We start from the raw sequence: 22934 nt of genomic DNA on the forward strand, positions 1-22934 counted from the left end.
CCCACAAGGGAGAGACCTCGGAGTCGACCTCTGACCCCCCACTAACACCGACTGCGACCGACTGGAGAGGTAGGAGGAGAACCACTGAAGAACAGTGCCTCCCACTCCCAACTCCTCCAGCCGGTGCAGAAGGATACCATGGTCGATGGTATCGAAAGCCGCTGAGAGGTCAAGGAGCACCAGGACAGAGGATAAACCCCTGTCCCGGGCCCGCCAGAGATCATCCATCAACGCGACCAAAGCAGTTTCCGTGCTGTAACCGGGCCTGAAACCCGACTGCTGGGGACCTGCAATTTGCACTACAGGTTGAGCCTAGAAATCAGATTCAAAGCTGCTTTGAAGTCTATGACAGCTGCATAGCGTGAGGCCCATGGTTTGGAGGAGTACTTCTCTGCCAGGGATTTAAATAAAATTTTCATTTGTATTTTTCTCCAGCCATCGGCACCATGTCTTGCATGATCAAAATGTTGACAAGAGAACCTGTATTCCTATGAATCATCTATGGCCAAATCAAGCTCCTTACACTGTCTGCAATAGTTCTCTCTCAGAATACGGAGTCCTAGGTATGTCTTTCTCCTACTAAAACTTACATGAGTTATGTAAACTGGATTTATTCATTCATTCATTCATTCATTCATTCATTTAGATTATAGAAATCTAAATGAATGCCCTATTCCTCGTACTCAGGGCAGCTCACAACAAAATAATACATAACATATAGAAATCTAAATTTAAAAAACATACTATAAACTTAATTTCTTTTTTTAAAAACCCAATCACTTATATTCAGGCAATCAACATGAATTCATTTGTCGGCTGGGGCTAGATGTTAGTAGTGGCCCTAAACCTGTCGGCAAAGATAGGTCTTTAAGCTCTTGTGGAAGGCGGGGAGGGTGTGGGCAATGGTGGTTGCAATCTTCCTTCCCCAGAAAAAGCTTTCCATTTTTATCAATGCAGGATTTGAACTGGGCTTTGCTATGGCCAGTCCCAATGCTTTGGTGGTTTGGGAAGCTCAATTTGGCGACTTCCACAATACAGCTCAGTGTATCATTGACCAGTTCATCTGCTCTGGGCAGGCCAAATGGGTGAGGCAGAATGGCATTGTACTTCTTCTTCCCCATGGCATGGAGGGCATGGTAAGAAAGCATTTGTGTTGTTTTCTAATAAGTCTCTTTTTACCTGCCTGATAAGTAGATTTAGACTTAATATCTATGTTTAGACAGTGTTAAATTAGATCCTACATATAGATTTGCCCTGCATTGAAAATTCTTGCATATGCTGAGGTAATTAAAAGTATTAAAGCCTTTGTCAGCATAACAAAATTGAAAATGAGAAATAATATTAACTTTTGTTCCAATATTAGAACATGTTCTAATAGCACATTGGGAAAGTGCATATTAGAATTTGGGGGTTGCAATTTAGATTTATTTCTTTATTGCCTTGTTTATTGTTTTTTACATCTACCTGTTCAGCGTTTCAGAGCTATCGTACATTGGCTGATTCCTCATTTACCTCTAGCAAGATAGAGCAAGGTAACGGAAAAAATAACTGGCCCAAAGTCCTCCAGCTAATTCCATTATTAAGAAAGGACTTGAACATGGTTCTCCCAGCTTCATATCCAGTTACTTTAACCATTGCTCTGTAGCTGTGATGGTGAACCTATGGCACATGTGCCACAGGTGGCACATGGAGGCAAATCTAAGGGCATGCAAAGCATTGCCCTACATCAGCTCCAGTGCGCATGTATGCACTGGCCAGCTGATTTTTAGTCTTCTGCCCTCACCAGATTTCAGGAAAGTCCCCAGAACCTGTGGATGGTGAAAAACGGCCCAACAGGCTTAACCGGACTTCCAGTACGCCCCTTGGACTGTCTTTTATCCTTCCCAGACTTTTCACCAGGATGGTGAAAATGGCTCAATGGGCCTACTGGAAGTTAAAATTTCTGGTATGCCTGTTGGGCCCGTTTTTCGCCATCCACAGCGAAAGACAGCCCAATGGGCTTACTGAAAGTTCGGAGACTTCAGTGAGGACTGTGCACATGCGCAGAGGGGTCAGGGGGGGGGGGGGTTGTGCAGAGTGGAGAGCATTGCATTATGAGTGTGGGCTCACACGTGCCCTTTAGGCATCCAAGCAAAAAAAGGTTTGCCATCACCGCTCTAAAGCAACTCTCTTTCTAGAAGAAATGCTCAGTTTTGCCTCAATGTCCTCTTTAGCTGGGGAAAAGCCATTACTCAAGAAAATCCCGTATCTGTTTTCAGGGCCCTGAGCATTCTTCTGCTCGACCAGAACGATTCTTACAAATGTGCAATGATGATCCAGATGTCTTCCCGGTGAGTTGGCTTTGAGTGCATGTTGGCCATACCTTCTATCCACATGTTCCTTAGCCACATTTCTATGAATGCTGAGAACAATTTTTTTTTTGGGGGGGGGGGGAGATAAGTCCTGTATCAGCTTGTTGTAGACTGAATGACTCCTCAATGTGTCCCTGAACACTCTGTAATCACCTCGGTGCTCTACTTCAGGGTAGGCAACCTGAGATAGCAAGGATACGAATAAGCCCCTAATCCAACATCCAATCTCTTTTTAAAATGTCACAGATTACTAGCAGTTTGAGATGGGTAATGCAAGAATTGTAAAACATATTACTTACAAAGAAAAAATTCCTCCTTAAAATATTTGGCCTACATAATTCAGCTCTCATCTCACATTTCAACTGTCTTGCTTCCTCTCACCTTTTAAGGGGAACCCCCTTCCCTGGTCCCAGAGATGTATTTCACCGTTGATTTTCAGGTTCTTTGACCAATTTGGCAATGCATGCAATTCTTCTACCTTTCTGAATTCCATTATTGTTGTCCTACAGAAACTAGACGACTTTGATGTGCGCCAGCTGTATGACTGCAATTGGATTGTCGTAAACTGCTCCACTCCAGCAAACTTTTTCCACGTTATGCGGAGGCAGATACTTCTCCCCTTCCGGAAACCAGTCAGTATGAAGAATGACTTCCTTAGTACAAAGGGGGAAATGGGTTCTCCCTTTCCCCCGTGTTAGCTTCCTAGTCAAGTAAAAAGTGCACATGATAAATTATGAAACTAGTCAAAGGAAACCACTCTGGTAGATGGGGGAACTATAAACTAAGATTAATTTGCAAAGAACCTGTTTTGCTTCATAGATTCTGGCTATCCTGCTGGTTCTGTTCCTTGGTATTTTTTACAGCACCCTGTTCACCACCCAGGAGTTCGTTTTCCAATAAAATCCAGCGGGCAAATGTTTTCACTTCCTCATTGAACTTTATGTCACATACATATTCATGCCTAGAAAAGGTTTAGTTAGTCATAGCTGATACACTCTACTGAATATTAATATCTTTATTTATTTATTTTTATTTATTTTATTATTTCGATTTCTAGGCCGCCCTTCTGAGTTTTTAGGCAAATTATTTTAAATTGCATCTTACAAAATATTATAAACCAATGGTCCTGGATCTCTTGTTTTTCTGGCTGATGAAAAGAACGTTTTTTTCCAGAACAGTTTATTTATTTATTTAATACGATATTTATGCCGCCCTTCTCCTTAGACTCAGGGCGGCTTACAACATGTTAGCAATAGCACTTTTTAACAGAGCCAGCCTATTGTCCCCACAATCTGGGTCCTCATTTTACCCACCTCGGAAGGATGGAAGGCTGAGTCAACCTTGAGCCGGTGATGAGATTTGAACCGCTGACCTTCAGATCTAAGTTGAACTGAGTGGCAGATAACGAAGGAAGTATCAAATACAGATAGTCTTTGCTTAATGATCCTAATTGGGATTAGAATGTCTGTTATTAAGAGATGCAGTGAAACATCAATACTTCCCTGCTTAGAGGTGACCATTTTAATAGCTCCAGTTGCAGTTGTTAGGCCAAGACCTCATACTTCTCCTTCGCTTCAACTCTTCCCCATTCACCTATCTATCCCCCATTCCTGCCACCTTGTCGTTTCTGCCATCTTGCATCTACCATTCCTGCTGTCTTTCCTCCCTACACTCCACTGCTTCTGCTGCTCCTGCCAGCCTGACTTGCATTTCCCTTGCCACAGCTGTTTAGCACCATTTTCTTCTTCCTGATGCTGATGAAATGTGCCAGCAGCTGCTTACAGATGCTTCATGAAGAGGCAAACTGGGTGCATCTCAATGAGGAAGAGGATACAAAATCAGCTGTGGGAAGCAAGGGCAGTGGAGTGCTAGGCCATGGGAGTGCAAGGCAGCAAGGGTGGCAAAGTGCAGGCAGTCAAAAGGGCAAATCTGGAGGAAGGATAAGCAAGTTGGTGGAGCTGAAGTGCACCTTTTAATTGTATATGTGGACAGACTGCCAAGAGGCCAGATGTTGATCACATAACTGCAGGGGCATTGCAGCAGTCATAATGATGAGAACTGTCATAACTCTGAAAAGTCACTGAATGAATAGTCGTTAAACAAGGACTGTCTATACCAGTGTTGGTGAACCTTTTCGGCACCGAGTGCCAAAATAGGAGCATGTGTGTGTGCCAGAAACTGGAAGAACAGCTGCGCGGTGCACATGCATGTGCTGGGAAGATGACCTGGTTTCCAGCACACACCAGCTATCTGGTCTTCTGGGGGTTTTTGTGCATGAGGACCAGCTGGCCAGTGTGCATATACACACTGGAAACCAGAAGATCATCTTCCTGGCATGTGCCTTGGGCTGCTACTCTTTTGGTTTCTGGTGCTCCCACGCACGTGAAGACTAGCTGGCCGGAACCCAGAAGAGCAATGTGTGATGGCTCACGTGTCCAGAGATATGGCTCTGCATGCCACTTCTGGCATACATGCCATAGGTTTGCCACCATAGGTCTATGCAATGTTAGCAGAATGGATCCAATCCAGCATCCTGGTTCCAGTAGCCTTTAATCGAGTGCTTTTGGAAAGACAAGAAACCCAGAGTTTAAGACTCTGACCCTCCCTCATAGCTACCCCTTCCTGGCATCCAGATTTACAGATTCTGAAGATGGGAAGTCCACAAAGCAGTGGTGGGATACAAGATTTTTTACTACCGGTTCTGTGGGCCTGGCTTGATGTGCGTGGCGTGGCTTGGTGGGCGTAGCAGGGGAAAGATGCTGCAAAGTCTCCATTCCCTCCCCACTCAAGAGAAGGTTACTGCAAAATCCCTATTTCCTCCTTATTAGCTGGGACTCAGAAGATTTAAGATTTAATTGGATTTGTATGCTGCCCCTCTCCGAGGACTCAGGGCAGCTCACAGCATGTACAAAACAACAGAAAACACTAATAACAATCCAATTAATAATATATTAAAACAATCTTTAAAATTCTAATTTAAAAACTGTCAATACCAATCATTCAACAATCATACTAAAAACATTCATTGGTCGGGGGGGGGGGGGAGATCTAAAAACCCCAGGCCTGGCGGCAAAGATGAGTTTTTAAACTCTTTCGGAAGGCGAGGAGGGTGAGGGCAGTGCGAATCTCCGGGGGTGAGCTGATTCTAGAGGGCCAGGGCCTCTACAGACAAGGCTCTTCCTGTAGGTCCCGCCAGCCGACATTGTTTGGTCGATGGGACCCTAAGGAGACCAACTCTGTGGGACCTCAACGGTCGCTGGGATTCGTGCAGCAGAAGGCAGTCTTGGAGATAGTCTGGCCCTATGCCATGTAGGGATTTATAGGTCATAACCAACACTTTGAATTGTGTCCGGAAACAGATCGGTAGCCAATGCAGTCCGCAGAGTGATGATGAGATATGGGCATGTCTTGGAAGGCCCAAAACTGCTCGTATGGCTGCATTTTGGACAAGCTGAAGTTTCTGAACACTTTTCAAAGGTAGCCCCATGTAGAGAGCATTGCAGTAGTCGAACCTCAAGGTGATAAAGGCATGAGTGACCGTGAGCAAAGAATCCCTGTCCAAGTAGGGCCGCAACTGGTGCACCAGCCGAACCCGGGCAAACGCCCCCCTCGCCACAGCCGAAAGATGGTGTTCTAAAGTTAACTGTGGATCGAGGAGGATGCTCAAGTTGCGGACCCTCTCTGAGGGGGTCAATGATTCCTCCCTCAGGGTCATGGACGGAAAGATGGACTGCCACTCTGTCTTGTCTGGATTGAGCCTGAGCCTATTGGCACCCATCCAGACCCTGACAGCCTCCAGACACCAGCACATTACTTCCACTGCTTTGCTGAGTGGACATGGGGTGGAGATGTAGAGCTAAGTGTCGTCAGCGTACTGATGGTAACTCACCCCATGTCCTTGGATGATCTCACCCAATGGTTTCATGTAGATATTAAACAGCAGAGGGGAGAGAACTGACCCCTGAGGAACCCTACAAGGTTCCCTCTGACCCTTCGCTAACACTGACTGCGACCAACCAGAGATGTAGGAGGAGAAACACCGTAAAACGGTGCCTCCCACTCTCACCCCCTCCAGTCGGAGCAGAAGGATACTATGATTGATAATATCGAAAGCAGCTGAGAGGTCAAGAAGCACCAGGACAGAGGATAAACCCCTGTCCCGGGCCCGCCAGAGATCATCCATCAGCTCAACCAAAGCAGTTTCCATGCTGTAGCCGATCTGAATCCTGACTGCCGAGGGCCTAGATAATCAGCTTCTTCCAAGGACCATTGGAGCTGGAGCGACACCACCTTCTCAACAACCTTCCCCATAAAGGGAAGGTTGGAGACAGGATGATAGTTGTTAAATACGGCCGGGTCCAAGGAAGGCTTCTTGAGAAGAAACACTGATCGTAATTCTGATGATGTTCAAAAACAGAACCTTTGAATAATTAACTTTGGATTATTGTTCTTTCATTAAATTCTGAACACTTTCATCCTTACACCTCAATATTAATTTGGATTGTTTTTTCCCTGGCCCGCTCTCTCCCTCCCTCTCTCCCACTCTCTTTTTTTAGCTGATAGTCTTCACTCCAAAGTCCTTGTTGCGTCACCCTGAAGCTCGGTCCAGCTTTGATGAAATGCTGGCAGGTACAGTAGACTTGGAATCAGGGCTAGGGAGGAATGTCTTTTTTGGTAGAAAGGAAGATTAGGCAAGGAAACTTTTGAAGTTCAACACAAGGCCACAAAGACAACTGCATGGCAGCTTTCCTAAAGTTCTGTTAACCTTCATAGGACCAGAGTCAGTTTTGGATGTCTGGGTCTTCTATACTAGGAAAAATCATCACCATCACTAAATGTTACCAAAGAAAGAGCTCATATAAGCAAAATAGTTGAAGCTGTCATTTTTCTCTGACTCAGGCCTTGAGACATTGATTTAAGGTCATGAATTTTGTGATGATGTTCCTCTAAAGGGCAGTGCAGCATTTTGCTTTTGACTTGGAGTTTCCTGTGAAGAAAGACATGAGCAGGAAATAGTGCTCCATTGCTACTTGTATTTGACAAAAGCTTCAAAGTAGCAGCCATGGTGCCCCAACAATTACAATAAATCTTGATATTTTATAAAATTACATGGCATCAAAGAATAGTGTGGTTTCTGTCAAAAAAATCAGGTCTTCATTGAAAAGATAGCCTGCTATTAATTCTGCCTTTTGTAAACTTCCTCATATTAGTCCCCTTCCTCTTTTTTATAAACTATTTTATAAACTATCATTGAAACAGATTTTACTAAATGCCCTGATGTATAACGAAAACTAATAACCTCCACTGCTTTCCAGGCACCCATTTCCAGCGTGTCATCCCAGACACTAGTCTTGCAGCACAGAATCCAGAACATGTCAAACGAGTTCTCTTCTGCACTGGTAAACTTTATTATGAACTTATTCGAGAGCGGAAGACACGGAATATGGAAGCAGATGTGGCCATCACAAGGGTAGAGCAGGTAGGGCTTTTGTGGGAATTGTATTGTTGATTTACAAATGTAGGACTCCTGCGTGCTTTTTGAGCTTTGAACAATAAGTATTTTGAAGCTCAATAGAATTTTATGAAGAGGAAGCTAAAGAATTCTACACTGGTACTCCAAATGACTAAGTCTTCCACTGGCGAAAGTAAAATTTAGCTATAAGGCATGTTCTAATCCTCCAGTTTTCTTTGGTGGACTCCTGTTCTGAACTAGAGTAAGCTTTTCTCCCATGTCTCTGGAAGGAGAGTCCAGCATGGGTTTAGCTCAAGTCTAATTGGTAGGGACTGAGTTATAAATTAATATAATTATCATATTAATTAGGTACCGCCCCCTTGCTGCCCCTGTACCTCAGTTTTAAAAAACTCAGTCAAGGAAGGGACTCTGAGTTTTTTACTCCTGAGGGAGTGTAATTACTTAATGAAATAATAAACTGTTAATTTCTGTATTAATCTTGTTGTTTTTATCTTTGCACAGGTATCATATGGCTGGGGTTTTCTGCCCTCCGCGGGCAGCACCCCCTTCGGTCTCCTTATGGGGCCTCTTCTCCCCGCGAGTACTGCCCTGAAGAGGAGAGGATGGGCTACAGGTCCCTGTCCCCCGAGGCCAGACCTAGCCCTACACCTCGGGTGGGGGGGGTCCGCCCCCCCCCCCCCCACTGACGAGGGCGGCACAGTGCCGGCCCGGCAGAGAGAAATAAATAAATAAATAAATAAAGGAAAAAATAAATAAAAAAAGCTGACAGCATCGCCCGGCCGCTTCTCAGCTGTTTCCCGGCGGGCCGATTACAGGCACCATGCTGAGGCGAGCCGAGGGGAAACCGAAGGCAGCGGCGCCACTGGGAGAGGTTCCCTGCCGTTTTTTCTCCTCACCGGCCATAAGGAAGGCTGCAGAGCCGCTGGGGAAGTCGCGCCCGCCATTTTGGGGGCGAAAAGAGCGCGAAAAGCCGGTATTGCTTCAAGAAGCCTGGCTGAGCGCCAGGAATTGGGGAAGCCTGGTCTGCCTAGCAACTCCCTTGATTGGCGGTGGGCTGGTCACGTGACGTGACGTCATTGCCCATGTCATGGCCAAGAAGCTGTACTGCAGCCTACAGCTTTGGTATTGTGAGGAGAGTGGCTGCATTTACCGTTACCGTGCTGTATATCTGGTTAATATTAGCTGTGAGTACGCTGCCCCATTACTGCATTAAGAAGGATGGCTGAGCAATCCAACAATCGTGGGGAGGACCAGCCTCAATCCACTGTTGTGCCTGCTAAAAATAAGGACAAGGTGTCTGGCAAGGCCAAATCGAAGTCTTCTCAATCTACAGCTTCGATTAAGGAGGCTGAGAGAAAAATCAAGGCCTTAGAACAAAGGCTGGAGGCGGCCTTAGCTTCTCCTGCTTCAGGACTTTTGGCCATACCCCCATTCCAGCCTCTTCCCCCTTCAAGAACATCATCCCCTGGATTGCCCTTGGGGGCCATGGGTACTGCTAGTGAAAGGGATTGGTCGCCTGACCGTCAGGCCTTGTCAGGCCCTCCTCCACCTTCACCTCTCACTAGGCCGGATAGGCCTACTTCAGCCAGTCATCATGCTTATGGAGTCTCTGCAGGGACACAGGCTTGTGCTCCAACAGCAACGTTCACACCAACAGCTGCAGGGCTTAGATCCCAAGCTGATGTCTGGCAGGCCTTCCCACCATCCCTGCAGGACATGATTGCCAACGTTTATGCGCAGGGAATGGCGGTTGGGGCCCAAGGTGTGACACCTCCATTACCGCAGTCATATCATCCCAGGGACCTTTGGTCAACACCACCGCCCCCCCCTGGGCTGGATTCACTTGCAGGAGACACCGGGCTGCTGGAAGAAGACAGTGAGCATGGGAACAATGAGCTGTCTGATGATGAGTATGCCTTTCCAGAACAACCCGCTCCCGCGGGGCTATTTAAGCCAGCATTATTTAGGCTACTCTTGCACAAGGTGAAACAAACCTTGGATGTGCCTGGTGCGGCGGCACCTCCGGAGGCAGGAGATGGACTAAGAACTTCTGCTTCCCTGTGTAAGGAGCAGCCCAGGGAGTCCGAGACAGTTCCTGCTATGGAGATATTCTTGGAGAACATCAAGCGCACCTGGCAACACCCGGCAGCGGCCCAAGGCCCCTCTAATGTAGAGCGTCATTTCTACACATTTGATAGTGAGATGGAGAATCTCTTACAGTTTCCGCCTGTGGACAAGCCGGTAGCCACACTGGTGTCCAACGCCGCCTTCCCTTCCGAAACGGCGGATAGTCTTAAGCCAGATGAGCGACGGGCCGAAACCCTCCTGAAGAAGGCTCATCAGATGGCAGCATGGGCCCTACAGGCTGCATCAACGGCAACCATCTTTAATAGGGCATCCATCATGTGGCTCCAGGAGGTTCAGGCTCGGATGGGACCTGAAGATCCTCGTCTCAAACAAGACCTTAACAAGCTCCTGGCGGCGGCCGAATTCTCGGTGGACGCTACTTTGCACGCGGCGAAATTTGCCGCAAGGGGCATGGCCTCTACAATCTCTTCTCGACGTCTGCTTTGGCTTCGACACTGGCAAGCAGATACCAAGTCGAAGTGGCGCTTGTCATCTGCCCCTTTCGAAGGCACGAAGCTGTTCGGGGAGGTGTTGGAGGCTGTCCTGGTGGAGGACAAGGATAAGAGGAAGGTCCTCACCAGATCCTCTAGACGCCAGGATCGCAATAGCACCCCGTACCGACGCCGGCAGCCATTTCGATGGGACCCAGCTTCCGGAGTTACCCAGACTTCCAGGCCTTATTCACAAGGCCAATATGGTCAGTCCTATTCGTACCGAAGCGATAGGACCTACTTCCAGGGCCGGGGCAGAGGATATAAACCGTCGAAACGGCCCTTTCGAGGCTCCAACCAGCGAGGTTTCCGTGGAGCCAAGTGACTCCACAGGGCAGGTCCCTTTGGGGGGAAGACTCCAAAGGTTTTGTACCGCCTGGACGGCCACAACCTCCGACGCTTGGATTTTGGACACAGTGACCCGAGGGCTTCGCCTCGAATTTTTATGCCTCCCACCTACCCATTTTGTGCCCTGCCCAGTGCCCGCCGATGCTACCAAGCGGGCATTGCTGGAACAGGAGATCGCTCATCTCCTGGAGATCCACGCTATCGAGAAGGTGCCAACCCACATGGAGGGCATGGGGTTCTACTCCAGGGTCTTCATAGTACCCAAGACATCGGGAGGTTGCAGGCTAATTTTGAACCTGAAGCACCTAAACAGGTACGTGTTATACCGCAGGTTCAAAATGGCCTCCCTGCGCACCATACTCGCGTCAATCAGAACCAGAGATCTCATGTCATCCATCGACCTGAAGGAGGCGTATTTGCATGTCCCCATCCATCCGGGGCACCGGAGATACCTCCGGTTTTATGTCCAGGGGAAGCACTACCAGTACCGGGCGATGCCATTTGGCCTATCGTCCGCGCCGCGTACCTTCACAAAGTTACTGGACTCGCTGATCGCCTTCTTAAGGTCCCGATCGATAAGACTAATCACTTACTTGGACGATATCCTCTTACTGGCCAGGGATCTGGCGACTGCGCAACGAGACCTACGAGCCACGTTAACACTGTTGCAGGAACATGGCTTTACAATAAACGTGGGAAAGAGTCACCTTTCACCCACCTACACTATTACTCATCTCGGCGCGGTGATAGACACCACCACCATGGAGGTTTACCTGTCATTGGAACGACGACACAACATTCAGACCTTAGTAAACAAGTTGCAGAACCAACGAATGGTAACGTTAGCCCTTTTGTCCAAGGTGCTTGGGACACTAGTGTCATGTGTGGACATTGTCCCTTGGGCACGGTATCATTTTCGCACGCTGCAATGGACATTACTCCCATACCAGAAACGGCGTGTGAGTCATACACACAGACTAGTCATGGTGGGAAGCCGCCTGCGAGACTCTTTGAAATGGTGGCAGTCCCGGGCAATACATCGCGGGTCTCCCTTTGGCCACTTAAACCACGTCATTGTGACCACGGATGCAAGCCTCCTTGGTTGGGGGGCACATGTGGACCGCCACGTAACTCAAGGGTTGTGGCTTCCCCAGGACTTGAACCCAACGAATATCAACTTCCTGGAGCTGAAAGCGGTCCGTCTCGCCCTACTAACCTTCACTCCCTTTCTTCAGGGAAAGCATGTGTTGGTTCGTACGGACAATGTCGCGACCAGAGCGCACCTCAACCACCAGGGTGGGACCAGATCTCTCAGACTGATGGAGGAAACTCGACTCCTCTTCGACTGGGCGGAGATCCACCTGGCATCCCTCCATGCAGAGCACATTGCGGGGGAAACCAATACTCAGGCGGATTGGCTCAGTCGGCAAACAGTGGACCCAGGGGAGTGGAGTCTGACCCCACTGTTGTTCCAGCAGGTGACCAAAAGGTTTGGCAACCCGACGGTGGATCTGTTTGCGACTCCGTACAATACTCAGCTTCCCCGGTTTTATTCCAGGTTTCCCACGTCGGGAGCCGAGGGGACCAATGCCTTACACTCTCCGTGGCCCAAGGAACTGCTATACGCCTTCCCGCCAACACCTCTTATCCCCAAGGTGATAGAGAAGATTATAGTGGAACAGGCAGAGGTCATCTTGATGGCACCCCATTGGCCGCGGAGGGCTTGGTTCGCTGACCTAATGGGACTCTCAATTGCTCAACCCTGGAGGATCCCGGACGACCAGATCATCCTCACTCAGGGAGCAATATTTCATCCGGAGCCGCAGTGGTTCCATCTGACCGCTTGGCGCTTGAGGGGGACAGATTGAGATCCTGGCATATTCCTGAGAATGTCATCACTACAATCCAGTCGGCCAGGAGGCCTTCAACGACTAGGATTTACCAGGCTACGTGGGCCGCATTCGCCACCTTTTGTAAGGATAGACATCAGCGACCGCAGGATGCTAGTGTGGTAGTGGTGTTGGAATTCTTACAATCCGGACTTGAGAAAGGGCTGGCTCCCAACACCTTAAAAAGGCAGGTGGCAGCCTTGGCAACGATTGTTCGACCTAGAAATGGTGGTTCGTTGGCTCACCATGCCTTGATCAGGGACTTTTTGAAAGGGGCTGCCAATAGGCATCCTCCACCAATACGACGTTTTCCTACTTGGGATCTTACGATAGTATTGCAAGCGCTCACAGCGCCCCCATTCGAACCGCTGAGGACGGTTTCTTTAAGGATGTTATCTCTTAAGACAGCGTTCTTGCTGGCCATTACATCGGCACGACGGGTGTCGGAACTGTCTGCCTTGTCAGTAAGACCGGATCTTTGTATGTTTCACCCTAATAAGGTTGTTCTCCGTTTGGACCCAACGTTCATACCAAAGGTCAACACCCATTTTCACCGGACACAGGAACTTGTCCTGCCAGATTTTTGCGTGCATGGGTCACATCCACTGGAGCTTAAGTGGCATAAAGTAGACGTGCGCAGAGCGGTGAAACTCTATATTAGGCGCACTGCCCCTTTCCGGAAGTCTGAGGCTCTGTTTGTCTCGTTTGGTCAACATCGATTGGGCCTCAAGGTGTCTTCGCAGACTATTAGCCAGTGGTTGAAGCTTTGTATCACAGAGGCGTACAAAGCAGATTCACGGCCGTTGCCTAGTGGAATCACGGCTCATTCGACTCGTAGTGCTGCTACTTCAGCGGCATGGGCCACGCAGGCATCGATAGAGGACATCTGTAAGGCGGCCACGTGGGCCTCTCCTACCACCTTTATACGGCACTATAAACTGGACACATTTGCTTCGGCCGAGGCGGCCTTTGGGAGGAGAGTTTTGCAGCAAGTGTGTGATCCTACCAAGACATGATTCAATGATATCCCTCCCTGGAACACTGGAACTTGGGTATATCCCATGCTGGACTCTCCTTCCAGAGACATGGGAGAAGAACCGTTGTACTCACCTGAACGGTCTTCTCCAGGTCAGGTCCTGGAAGGAGAGTCCATACCCTCCCATTGAACCATGGTTATTGTGGCATTCAGTTGCTGGTTGTGGTTGGTTGTTAAATAAAATTTTGTTATTACTTGAATTCGTTTTTTAAAACTGAGGTACAGGGGCAGCAAGGGGGCGGTACCTAATTAATATGATAATTATATTAATTTATAACTCAGTCCCTACCAATTAGACTTGAGCTAAACCCATGCTGGACTCTCCTTCCAGGACCTGGAGAAGACCGTTCAGGTGAGTACAACGGTTCTTCTGTAACACTTTGCAGGTTTCTGACATATGTTTGGTTCTGAAAAGAATCCTGAAAGGTTTGTGCAGCAAATATCTGAACCAGCCTTAGAAATTTTCTCTTCATTCCTCCTAGCAAGTGTTCTGCCTGGCCGCAGGCCACCCAGGAACGAAGTGATTAATCAAACACACACACACCCGCAAGCTTGTAAAAGTAAAGCAAGGGTTGTTCTTTATATTCAGAAAACTGCAAGCCATGGAGTTTCAGAGCAATGTTAGTTTAAGAGTTCAATAGGTCAGAGTTAATTACTCCAGTCAGTGCAGAAGCCTTTCTGGCTTATGTCAGTCAAAAATAACTCGCAGCTGAAATGTCAGAATCTCCAAAAATCCACAGCAAACATGAAACCACAATTCATCAAACTTTCTTCAAAACTGAACGATAGACTCCCACACAGGCCTCTACAACCCTCCCCTTTTTCAAGGTTGCAGCAGCGTCATTAATTCTTATCATCTGTGACCTATAATCTGTTTCTGCATTTGCGCAGCTGCTCTTGTCTTCCCAGCATTTTCCTGACCTGAACATTCAGAATAGGATTGTTCATTAACTCTTTCCCTTCTGAGTCAGATGAAACTGGCTGGAGATCTGACTGACTCCATTCCTCTCTGTATCTCTCTAGTCCCTTCCTGCTCCATTTCCCTCCCTGCCTCTCCTTCTGGTTCACTGTCTGATTAGTCCTTCAGCCAGATGGGTCTTCTGTGAACAGACGACTCCCACTCCTCTGCGTCAAAATCAGCAGCCAAAGGAGCTGGCCTGAAGCCAACCACACCACCACCCACACCACCCAGGAAGGCCCCTCCCCTGGGTCCTGCGCAGAGGATGTGGCTTGTTTGGGAACTGGAGATGGAAAGCATAAATGAGATCAGGAGCATCCACCAAGGGAGCGTCCACCCAAGTACAATTATCCGGACCCCCCTCGGTCCATTCCATCAAGTACTGGAAGTCATCGTCCACCCATCGCGAATCCCAGATGGAGTGGATCAGGGTGTCGGGCAAATGGTCCCGAACACAAGGTGCAGGCGGGACTAGAAGAACAGGGTGAAGTGGGCAATCGGGACTAATGGGAAACAAGAGGGAATGATGGAACACCAGGTGAATCTTCAGGGAGGCAGGCAAGGTCAAACGGTAGGCCACAGGGTTGGTGATGCGCTCAATGGACCCATGAAACGCGGATCCAGCTTCCAGCATGTCGAATCAGACGAGATGTACTTGGTGGAGAGCCACACCTGGTCTCCGACAGCCAACAGAGGGACGTTACGACTGGAGCAGTTGACATACCTCTTGTAGTTCTTAGCTTTATTGAAGTATCACTTGACCATCTCATGCACCGACTGAAGCTCGGACAGGCACTCCTATGCGGTTCGGACTGGGGAATCCAGGAGTGTCAGCGGGGAAAAATGGGGATGGTTTCCGTAGTTGGCATGAAAGGGCGTGGTCTGCGTCGACATTTGCTGTGAGTTGTTGAAAGCAAACTCAGCCACTGGTAGGCACCGCAACCACTCGGACTGCCAGTCCGACACGAAGCACCGCAGATACTGCTCGAGAATGCTGATGACCTTCTCAGTGCCACCATCGGTGCTGCGTGGATGCCAGGCAGATCTGCACCTTCAAGGCCGACATGAGTTCCTTCCAGAACCGCGCTGTGAACTGGGTCCCCCTGTCTGACACCACCCTCTCCGGAAGGCCATGGAGCCAGAAAATGTATTGAATAAACAGCTGGGCAGCGGTTTGAACTGGCGGCACTTGTCGGCAGGGGATGAAGTGCGCCATTTTTGTCAACATGTCCACCACCACCATCACTGTGGGGAACCCTGAGGACAAGGGCAGGTGGGTCACAAATTCCATTGAAACAGCACCCCAGGGACTCTCGGGCATCGGCAAAGGTTGCAGCAAACCTGGCGGGTCTCCCGTGGTGGACTTGGCCTGGCGGCAACGCACACAAGTATACAATTACACATTGTTGCGAAGCCGAGGCCCCCAGAACGTCCGCGAAACCAGCTCAAAGGTCTTGAACAGTCCAAAGCGACCAGCAGCGGGACTGTCATGGCACTGGGACATGATCAGGCCATGGAGTGGGTCCGCTGGGACGTACAGCTTTCCTCGGTACCGGAGCAGACCATCCGAGAGTGTCCAGGGAGAGTTGGGGCTGATCTCTTGCATCTGCTGGGCCACAAAACCGTCCCGCTGCTGCATCTCCTGAATCCGCCGCACAAGTCTACAGGATTGTGCGTGGTGGCCATGGACTCCGCAGGCAGAATGATCTGCAAAGGAACCGATTCCTTGGGGTGGAGGAACTCCAGTTTCCAGGACAGGGCGTCCGCTCGAGGATTCTGGTAGCTTGGCATGTACCGGATCCGAAAGTTGAATCGTGCAAAGAAAAACTACCATCAGATTTGCCATTGGTTCAACTTTTGGGCCATTTGCAGGAACTCCAGGTTCCGGTGATCCGTCCAGACCTCCACCTGATGCCAGGCTCCTTCGAGATGGTGCCTCGACGTCTTGAAGGCAGACTTGACGGAAAACAACTCCTTCTCCCAGATAGTGTAGTTTCTCTCAGACCGTGTGAGTTTACGGGAGTAGTAGGCGTACGGTAACAAGGGACCGCTGTCCAGATGGGCCTGGAGGAATATGGCCCCAATGGCGACATCCGAGGCGTCAGTTTCCACCACGAACAGCCAGCACGGGTCTGGGTGCTGCAAGAGGGGTTCCCGTATGACGACTTTCTTAAGGGTCACGAACATCTGCTGCTTGGCCTCACCAATTGGAATGGCACTTTTTTCTGCAGGAGCCGGGTGAGGGGCACGGTCAAGGTGACGAAGCCCAGAATAAACATGCAATAATAATTGGCAAAGCCCAACAGTCTCTGAACATCCTTCCCCCACCGTGGGGGTTGCCATGTTTTAAGAGCTGCTATCTTGCCCAGGTCCATGGTGACGCCCTCTGGAGAAATTAGGTGCCCCAGGAATTTGATGGTCGTTCAGAAGAACTGGCACTTCTCCAGCTTGGCATAAAGGTGTTCGCACAGGCACTGCAAGACACAACATAAATTGTGCAGGTGGCTGGACCACGAGGAGTAGTATATCAAGATGTTGTTGAGGTAGATGAACGACAAAGTGGTCCAGCATATCGTGAAAGACATCATTAATTAGATGCTGGAAGACCGCCAGGACATTGGTGAGGCCAAAGGGCATGACCACATACGTGAAGTGCCCATACCATGTCCCGAACGCCATCTTCCACTCGTCCCCCAGCCAGATCTACACCAAGTTGTAAGCGCTCCGCAAATCGATCTTGATGAAGACCTTGGCGGACTGCAGATGCTCCATGAGCTCCAGAATCAGAGGCAATGGGTACCAGTTGCGCAGGGTGATGGCATTGAGCTGCCAGTAGTCGCAACACAGTCTCAGGTCCCCAGTCATCTTGACGAACAGGACAGATGCAGAGAGGGGCGAGGTCGTGGGTCTGATGAACCCCTTGGTCAGGTTTTTGTCAATGAAGTCATTTAAGGCCATGAGCTCAGGCTTGGACATGGAGTACAGCCAGCCGGTGGGGAGCTTGGCATCGGGGAGAGGATCAATGGTGCAGTTGTATGGCTGGTGCAGGGGCAGTTGATCCGCCTCCTTCTCGTTGAAGACGTCAGCAAACTTGGCGAGGCGAGTGGGCAAGATGACCTCTGGTTGACCGGTCCCCTGACATTACGGTGGTGGTGGACACACTGCAAGCTTGGGAACGACAAGCAGTTCTGGGACCACACCATGTGGGGATTGTGCGTTCGCAACTAGGACAACCCCAAGACTATGGGAAAATGGAGACCTGTGGTCACATAGAACTGGGTGGCCTCCTTGTGAGTCCCAATGGCCAAGCGCACTGGCTAGGTCTGGAAGTGGATGGGCCCGGAAAGCAAGAGTTACCCATCAATGGTCTCGACCGTGATTGGAGGGTTGACGGATCACAACGGTAGTGAGTGACGCTTGGCAAAGGCCTTGTCCAAAAAATTCATGATGGCCCCCCAAGTCCACAAGAGGTCAGGAGGGCCATGAGGTTACGGGAACATTTGTCCATCAGGATCTGGACGTCAGGAGTCAAATGTCGGGACGAGCCAGGGTCGTCGACTAGAGAGGGCTGGACACCTGCCCGACCTAGCGTTGCCACCAGGCTGGGCTCCCCTCATTCCCCGACAAGGGAGCCGCCACGGGTTGAACAGGCACGGGAGCTGGCACTGGTGGGGCAGGAATGGTGATCGGCACGGGTAGAGCAGGAACAGGAGCTGGCACTGGTGGAGCCAGGACGGCGGCAGCTGCTGTGTCCCGCTGCTTGCCAGGACAAGAATTGGCAAAATGGCCTGCCCCTCACAGTAAAAGCAGAGACCTGTCACATGACAATGAGCCCTCCATCGCGGACACGCGGGGTCTGGCAGAGCTCAAGTCCATAGGTTCCACGCAAGGCTCATGAACTGGACGGACTGCTGGGCGCTGAAGCGTGGCTGGCACGAAGCGTCAGGGCGCAGGAACTGGACACTGGATGGGCATGGCCAGCACCCCATGGAGCTGGTACAGGCACGGTAACAGAAGTGCGGGATGAGGACTGAATGGCCCGACGAGCCTCTTGTGACAGCAGCCAAGCCTTAACATCAAAACAGTGCTGCTGCATAGCGTCCAAGGTGCACAGAAGGGCCTCGTGGACCAACTCGTCCAGCATGGCCTCAGACAAGCCATCCTGAAAAACCTCCAACAACGCTTCCTCGTTTCACGGGATCTGCAAACTGAGGCCGCAAAAGTCACTGATATACTCGACCAACAGGCGCAAGCCTTGCCTCAGCTGCTTCAGCTCTCACGTGGCCATCTGCACCCTCACTGGTCCGCATACTGCTGTCGTAGCCGGTTGCAGAAGGCTGTGTAATCGTGCAGCAGCGGATCATTGTGGTCCAGCAGAGGTGACACTCATGTCACAGCCCGGCTGGCAAGCAGATTGCAGAGGAAAGCCACCTTCTCTGCGTCCAGAGGGAAGTTCGTGGGCCGGGCCTTAATAAACATCTGCACCTGTCTGAGAAAAGAAGGGAACTGGCAGCGGTCTCCACAAAACTTCTCCAGCATCGCCACAAAGCACTTCCGGCATGGTAAAGGCTGTGAGGCTGGACCAACGGGACTAGCTGGACCAGCTGAGCTAGTTGAGCCACCTGGATTTGCAGGTCTGACACAGTTTGAGTCAGAGCTTGAATCTCCTAACGAAACGCAGCAAACACAGCCTGAATTTCCTCCATGCCTTCAGCAGCAGCAACAACAACAAAAAAACAACCACAGCAAAACAACAGCAAACCACAAAACCAGTTTGGTGTGTGTTTGATGGGTGGGAGTCTATTCTGTTCTGCCTGGCCACGGGCCACCCAGGAACAAAGTGATTAATCTAACACACACACACACACACACAATCTTGTAAAAGTTTATATTCAGAAAACTGCAAGCCATGGAGTTTCAGAGTAATGTTAGTTTAAGAGTTCAATAGGTCAGAGTTAATTACTCCAGTCAGTGCAGAAGTCTTTCTGGCTTACGTTAGTCAGAAATAACTCACAGCTGAAATGTCAGAATGTCCAAAAATCCACAGCAAATACGAAACCACAATTCATCAAACATTCTTTTAACTATATAAGTATCTTATGGATTAAATGCTTGTTTTTCCATTTTCCCACAGAGCTTGTGAACCAGACTGACTTTAAAAAAAAAAAAAATTACTGCAATTTGTTTATAAAGATAGAAGATTGAAAATCGTTCATAATAAACCCAAAGCCTTTTCTTTCTAGCTGTCGCCATTCCCTTTTGATCTCCTGCTGAAAGAATTCCATAAATACCCCAATGCAGACCTAGCTTGGTGTCAAGAAGAGCACAAAAACCAAGGATATTATGATTACGTGAAGCCTAGACTCCGCACAACCATTGACCGTGCAAAGCCAGTGTGGTAAGGGGCTTCTTCTGCTAACTAATAGAGGGATATGTTTATATAGTTGCTCTGGCACAATCAGTCCAATCCCAGTGAGAGCACAGGAGTGTTCTAGGAAAGGAGGAAAACAAGTAACATGCTGATACATAATATCTCAGTAGCATAGGCTTTATTTTTGGGCACCAGCAGTCCTTCAAATCCTATACATGCCAGCAAAATATAACAATTTAAGCACAATTTAACATTGATTTCCAATGGTAAGCCAAATGGGTTGCTGAACACCCAGAAATAGAAAGACAAATGATCCCACAAGAAAGATGCCAAGCTTTGAACTACCACATCAGCAGTGGATAGTCCTAAGAAGGATTTCCATCTCACATGGCATCTTCCGGGACTCTCTGTATATATGAGGCCTAGCATCCTCCCCTCAATGTAACTGGGTGGGTCCCACATCAAATTATAGATCACATTGTGACCAGCTGTAAGCTGAAGGGTTGGCCTTCTTTGGGTCCTGTCAGTCAAACAGTGCCGCTTGGTGGGATTGCAGGGAAGGACCTTCTCTGTGGTGGCTCCAGCTCTCTGGAACCAACTACCTGCAGAGATCCGCACCACCCCAGCCCTCCTGGCTTTCCGGAAAGCCTTAAAAACCAGGCTCTGCCGGCAGGCCTGGGGGCCGTGTGTAATAGCATCCAGCTTGAATGTTTTTATTAAGGGGATTTTATACTATTTTTATATTATTTTTATTGATTGTACACTGCTCAGAATCCAAAATGAATTGGGCAGCTCACAAATCTAATAAATTAAATTAAATATACCAGTCCACAGGTTTTTTTTAATATAAATGATGCTGCGTTTCAATGGTTGGATGGCCTAGACCAGTGTTTCCCAACCTTTTTTGAGCCGCGGCACATTATTCATATTTTCAAAATCCTGGGGAACATTGAAGGGGGCGGGGGGGCGGGCTAAAGAAAAGTTTGGACAAAAAAAACCTCTCTCTTCCTCCCTTTCTCTCTATTTCTCCCTCTTTCTCTCTTTTCCTTCCTTCCCTTCTTTCTCTCTCTCCATCCCTCTTTCTTTCTTTCTCTCTTTTTTGCTCTCTTTCTCTCTCCCTCCTTTGCTTCCTCTATGTCTTTCTCTCTCCCTTGCTCTCTCTCTCTCTCTGTCTCTCTTGCTATCTCTCTCTTGCTTTTTTCTCTCTCTCTTGCTCTCTCTCTCTCTTTCACTGTCTTGCTATATGTCTCTTTCTTTCTCTTTGCCTCTCTTGCTATCTCTCTTTCTTGCTCTCTCTTTCTCTTTCTTTCTCTCTGTCTCTCTTGCTATGTCTCTCTTTCTTTCTCTTTCTCTCTTTCTCTCTCTCTCTCTGCCTCTCTTGCTAAGTCTCTCTTTTTCTCTTGCTGTCTCTCTTTCTTTTTCTCTCTCTCTGCCTCTCTTGCTATGTCTCTCTCTCTCTCTCTCTCTCTGCCTCTCTTGCTGTCTCTCTTTCTTGCTCTGTCTCTCTTTCTCTGCCTCTCTTGCTATGTCTCTCTTTCTCTCTCTGCCTCTCTTATATGTCTCTCTTTCTTTCTCTCTCTCTCTCAGCTGACTGCAAGCGGGAGCCCTGACGGCGGCAGCTGGACGTGCTGCTGGACACCGTATATGCCAGGCCCGCAGCGCCAGCATGTACGACGTCCAGCAGCACGTCCAACCGCCACCGTCAGGGCTCCCGCTTGCAGTCAGCTGAGAGAGAGAGAGCGCTCCCTCTCGCCGCCGCCTGGAGCTTCCTCTCGCCGCCGCCATCTCCCCGCGACTGCCTGCGGCCGCTGCAGCCACACACCCCCCACTCCTACCGCCAGTGCCCTCCCGCCGGGCCACAAAGGACACTTGCCGCCGACGCCAGGGAAGCTCCAGCTGGGCGGGGCGCTGCTGGTACTTCCGTCCTGGGGCTCCCGCTCGCAGCTGTCCCCCGGCTCCTGCTCGATGCCGCGGTTTTCGGCGCTCTCCTGCTGGGCCCCAAATAAGGAAGGCGGGAAAAAGGCGCGAAGAATGAAGCTCTCCTTCTTCCTGCCTTCCTTCTTTGGGGCCCAGCAGGAGAGCGCCAAAAACCGCGGCATCGAGCAGGAGCCGGGGGACAGCTGTGAGCGGGAGCTCCAGGTCAGCACCGGCAGCGCCCCGCCCAGCTGGAGCTTCGCGGCACACCTAGCCGTGTCTGTGCCGCGGCACACCGGTTGGGAAACGCTGGCCTAGACACTGGTATTTGAACCCTGATCTTTTTAACATGTAGATTTTATTGTGTTTTACTAATCTAGATGAAATGTTAATATATGCTGCTATATGATATGTCATATATGGGAGGGAGGGAGGATAGAGCAGCAATTGCAAATAAGCAATGGTGTGTCTGCTTTTCTCCCTTAAGGTATGCTGGCCGAGAACCTGCTGCTGCCCCAGCAACAGGCAACAAAAAGAATCACTTGACCGAACTGCAACGCTTGCTGGACACAGCCTTCAACCTGGACTCTTTCAAGGGCTTGTCTTAGATATATCCCAACACCCTGTGTTTGTGGTGTTTCTATCATTTCCTTTCTGTGTCTTTAACTATAGACATTGTAAACTAACTTAAGGAGCCTGTTATTAACCTCTTCCTGCTGTTAAAAGAAGTGCCCCATCAAAACAATCCCTGTCTGAATATTTGTGTTAAGGTTTCTGAGGGTTGCTGCAGCTCAGATCTTCTGGAGCAGTGTGGGTTCACTCCTGCACAAACCCCTGGGGCTTACCTTGCTCCACTGCTCCAGGATGAGAGCTTTGAAGGGACTAATACTGGCCTTCCAAAAGAATCTCTGTAGTGATGGCATGATGGCTTCCACTTAATGCCTGATTCTTGACTTTAATCCCAAAAATAATCTGG

The 22934-nt window shown here is 49.3% G+C and overlaps 1 protein-coding gene across 5 annotated transcripts in view; it reads left to right on the forward strand.

Annotated features, from left to right (window-relative positions):
* Positions 1-22700, forward strand: part of OGDH (oxoglutarate dehydrogenase) — a 114113-nt gene extending 91413 nt beyond the window's left edge. For all 5 annotated transcript variants that reach the window (XM_070765547.1, XM_070765544.1, XM_070765542.1 and 2 more), the window contains 8 exons: positions 436-563; positions 958-1136; positions 2259-2330; positions 2861-2983; positions 6908-6980; positions 7667-7830; positions 19917-20071; positions 22446-22700. In XM_070765547.1, coding sequence (XP_070621648.1) covers positions 436-563; positions 958-1136; positions 2259-2330; positions 2861-2983; positions 6908-6980; positions 7667-7830; positions 19917-20071; positions 22446-22566 — 1015 coding nt within the window. In that variant the 3' untranslated portion in view covers positions 22567-22700. The remainder of the gene's footprint in view (positions 1-435; positions 564-957; positions 1137-2258; positions 2331-2860; positions 2984-6907; positions 6981-7666; positions 7831-19916; positions 20072-22445) is intronic.
* The last annotated feature ends 234 nt before the right edge of the window (positions 22701-22934 follow it).

The sequence above is a fragment of the Erythrolamprus reginae genome, chromosome 12 (genome assembly GCF_031021105.1).
Source record: "Erythrolamprus reginae isolate rEryReg1 chromosome 12, rEryReg1.hap1, whole genome shotgun sequence".
NCBI lineage: Eukaryota > Metazoa > Chordata > Lepidosauria > Squamata > Dipsadidae > Erythrolamprus > Erythrolamprus reginae.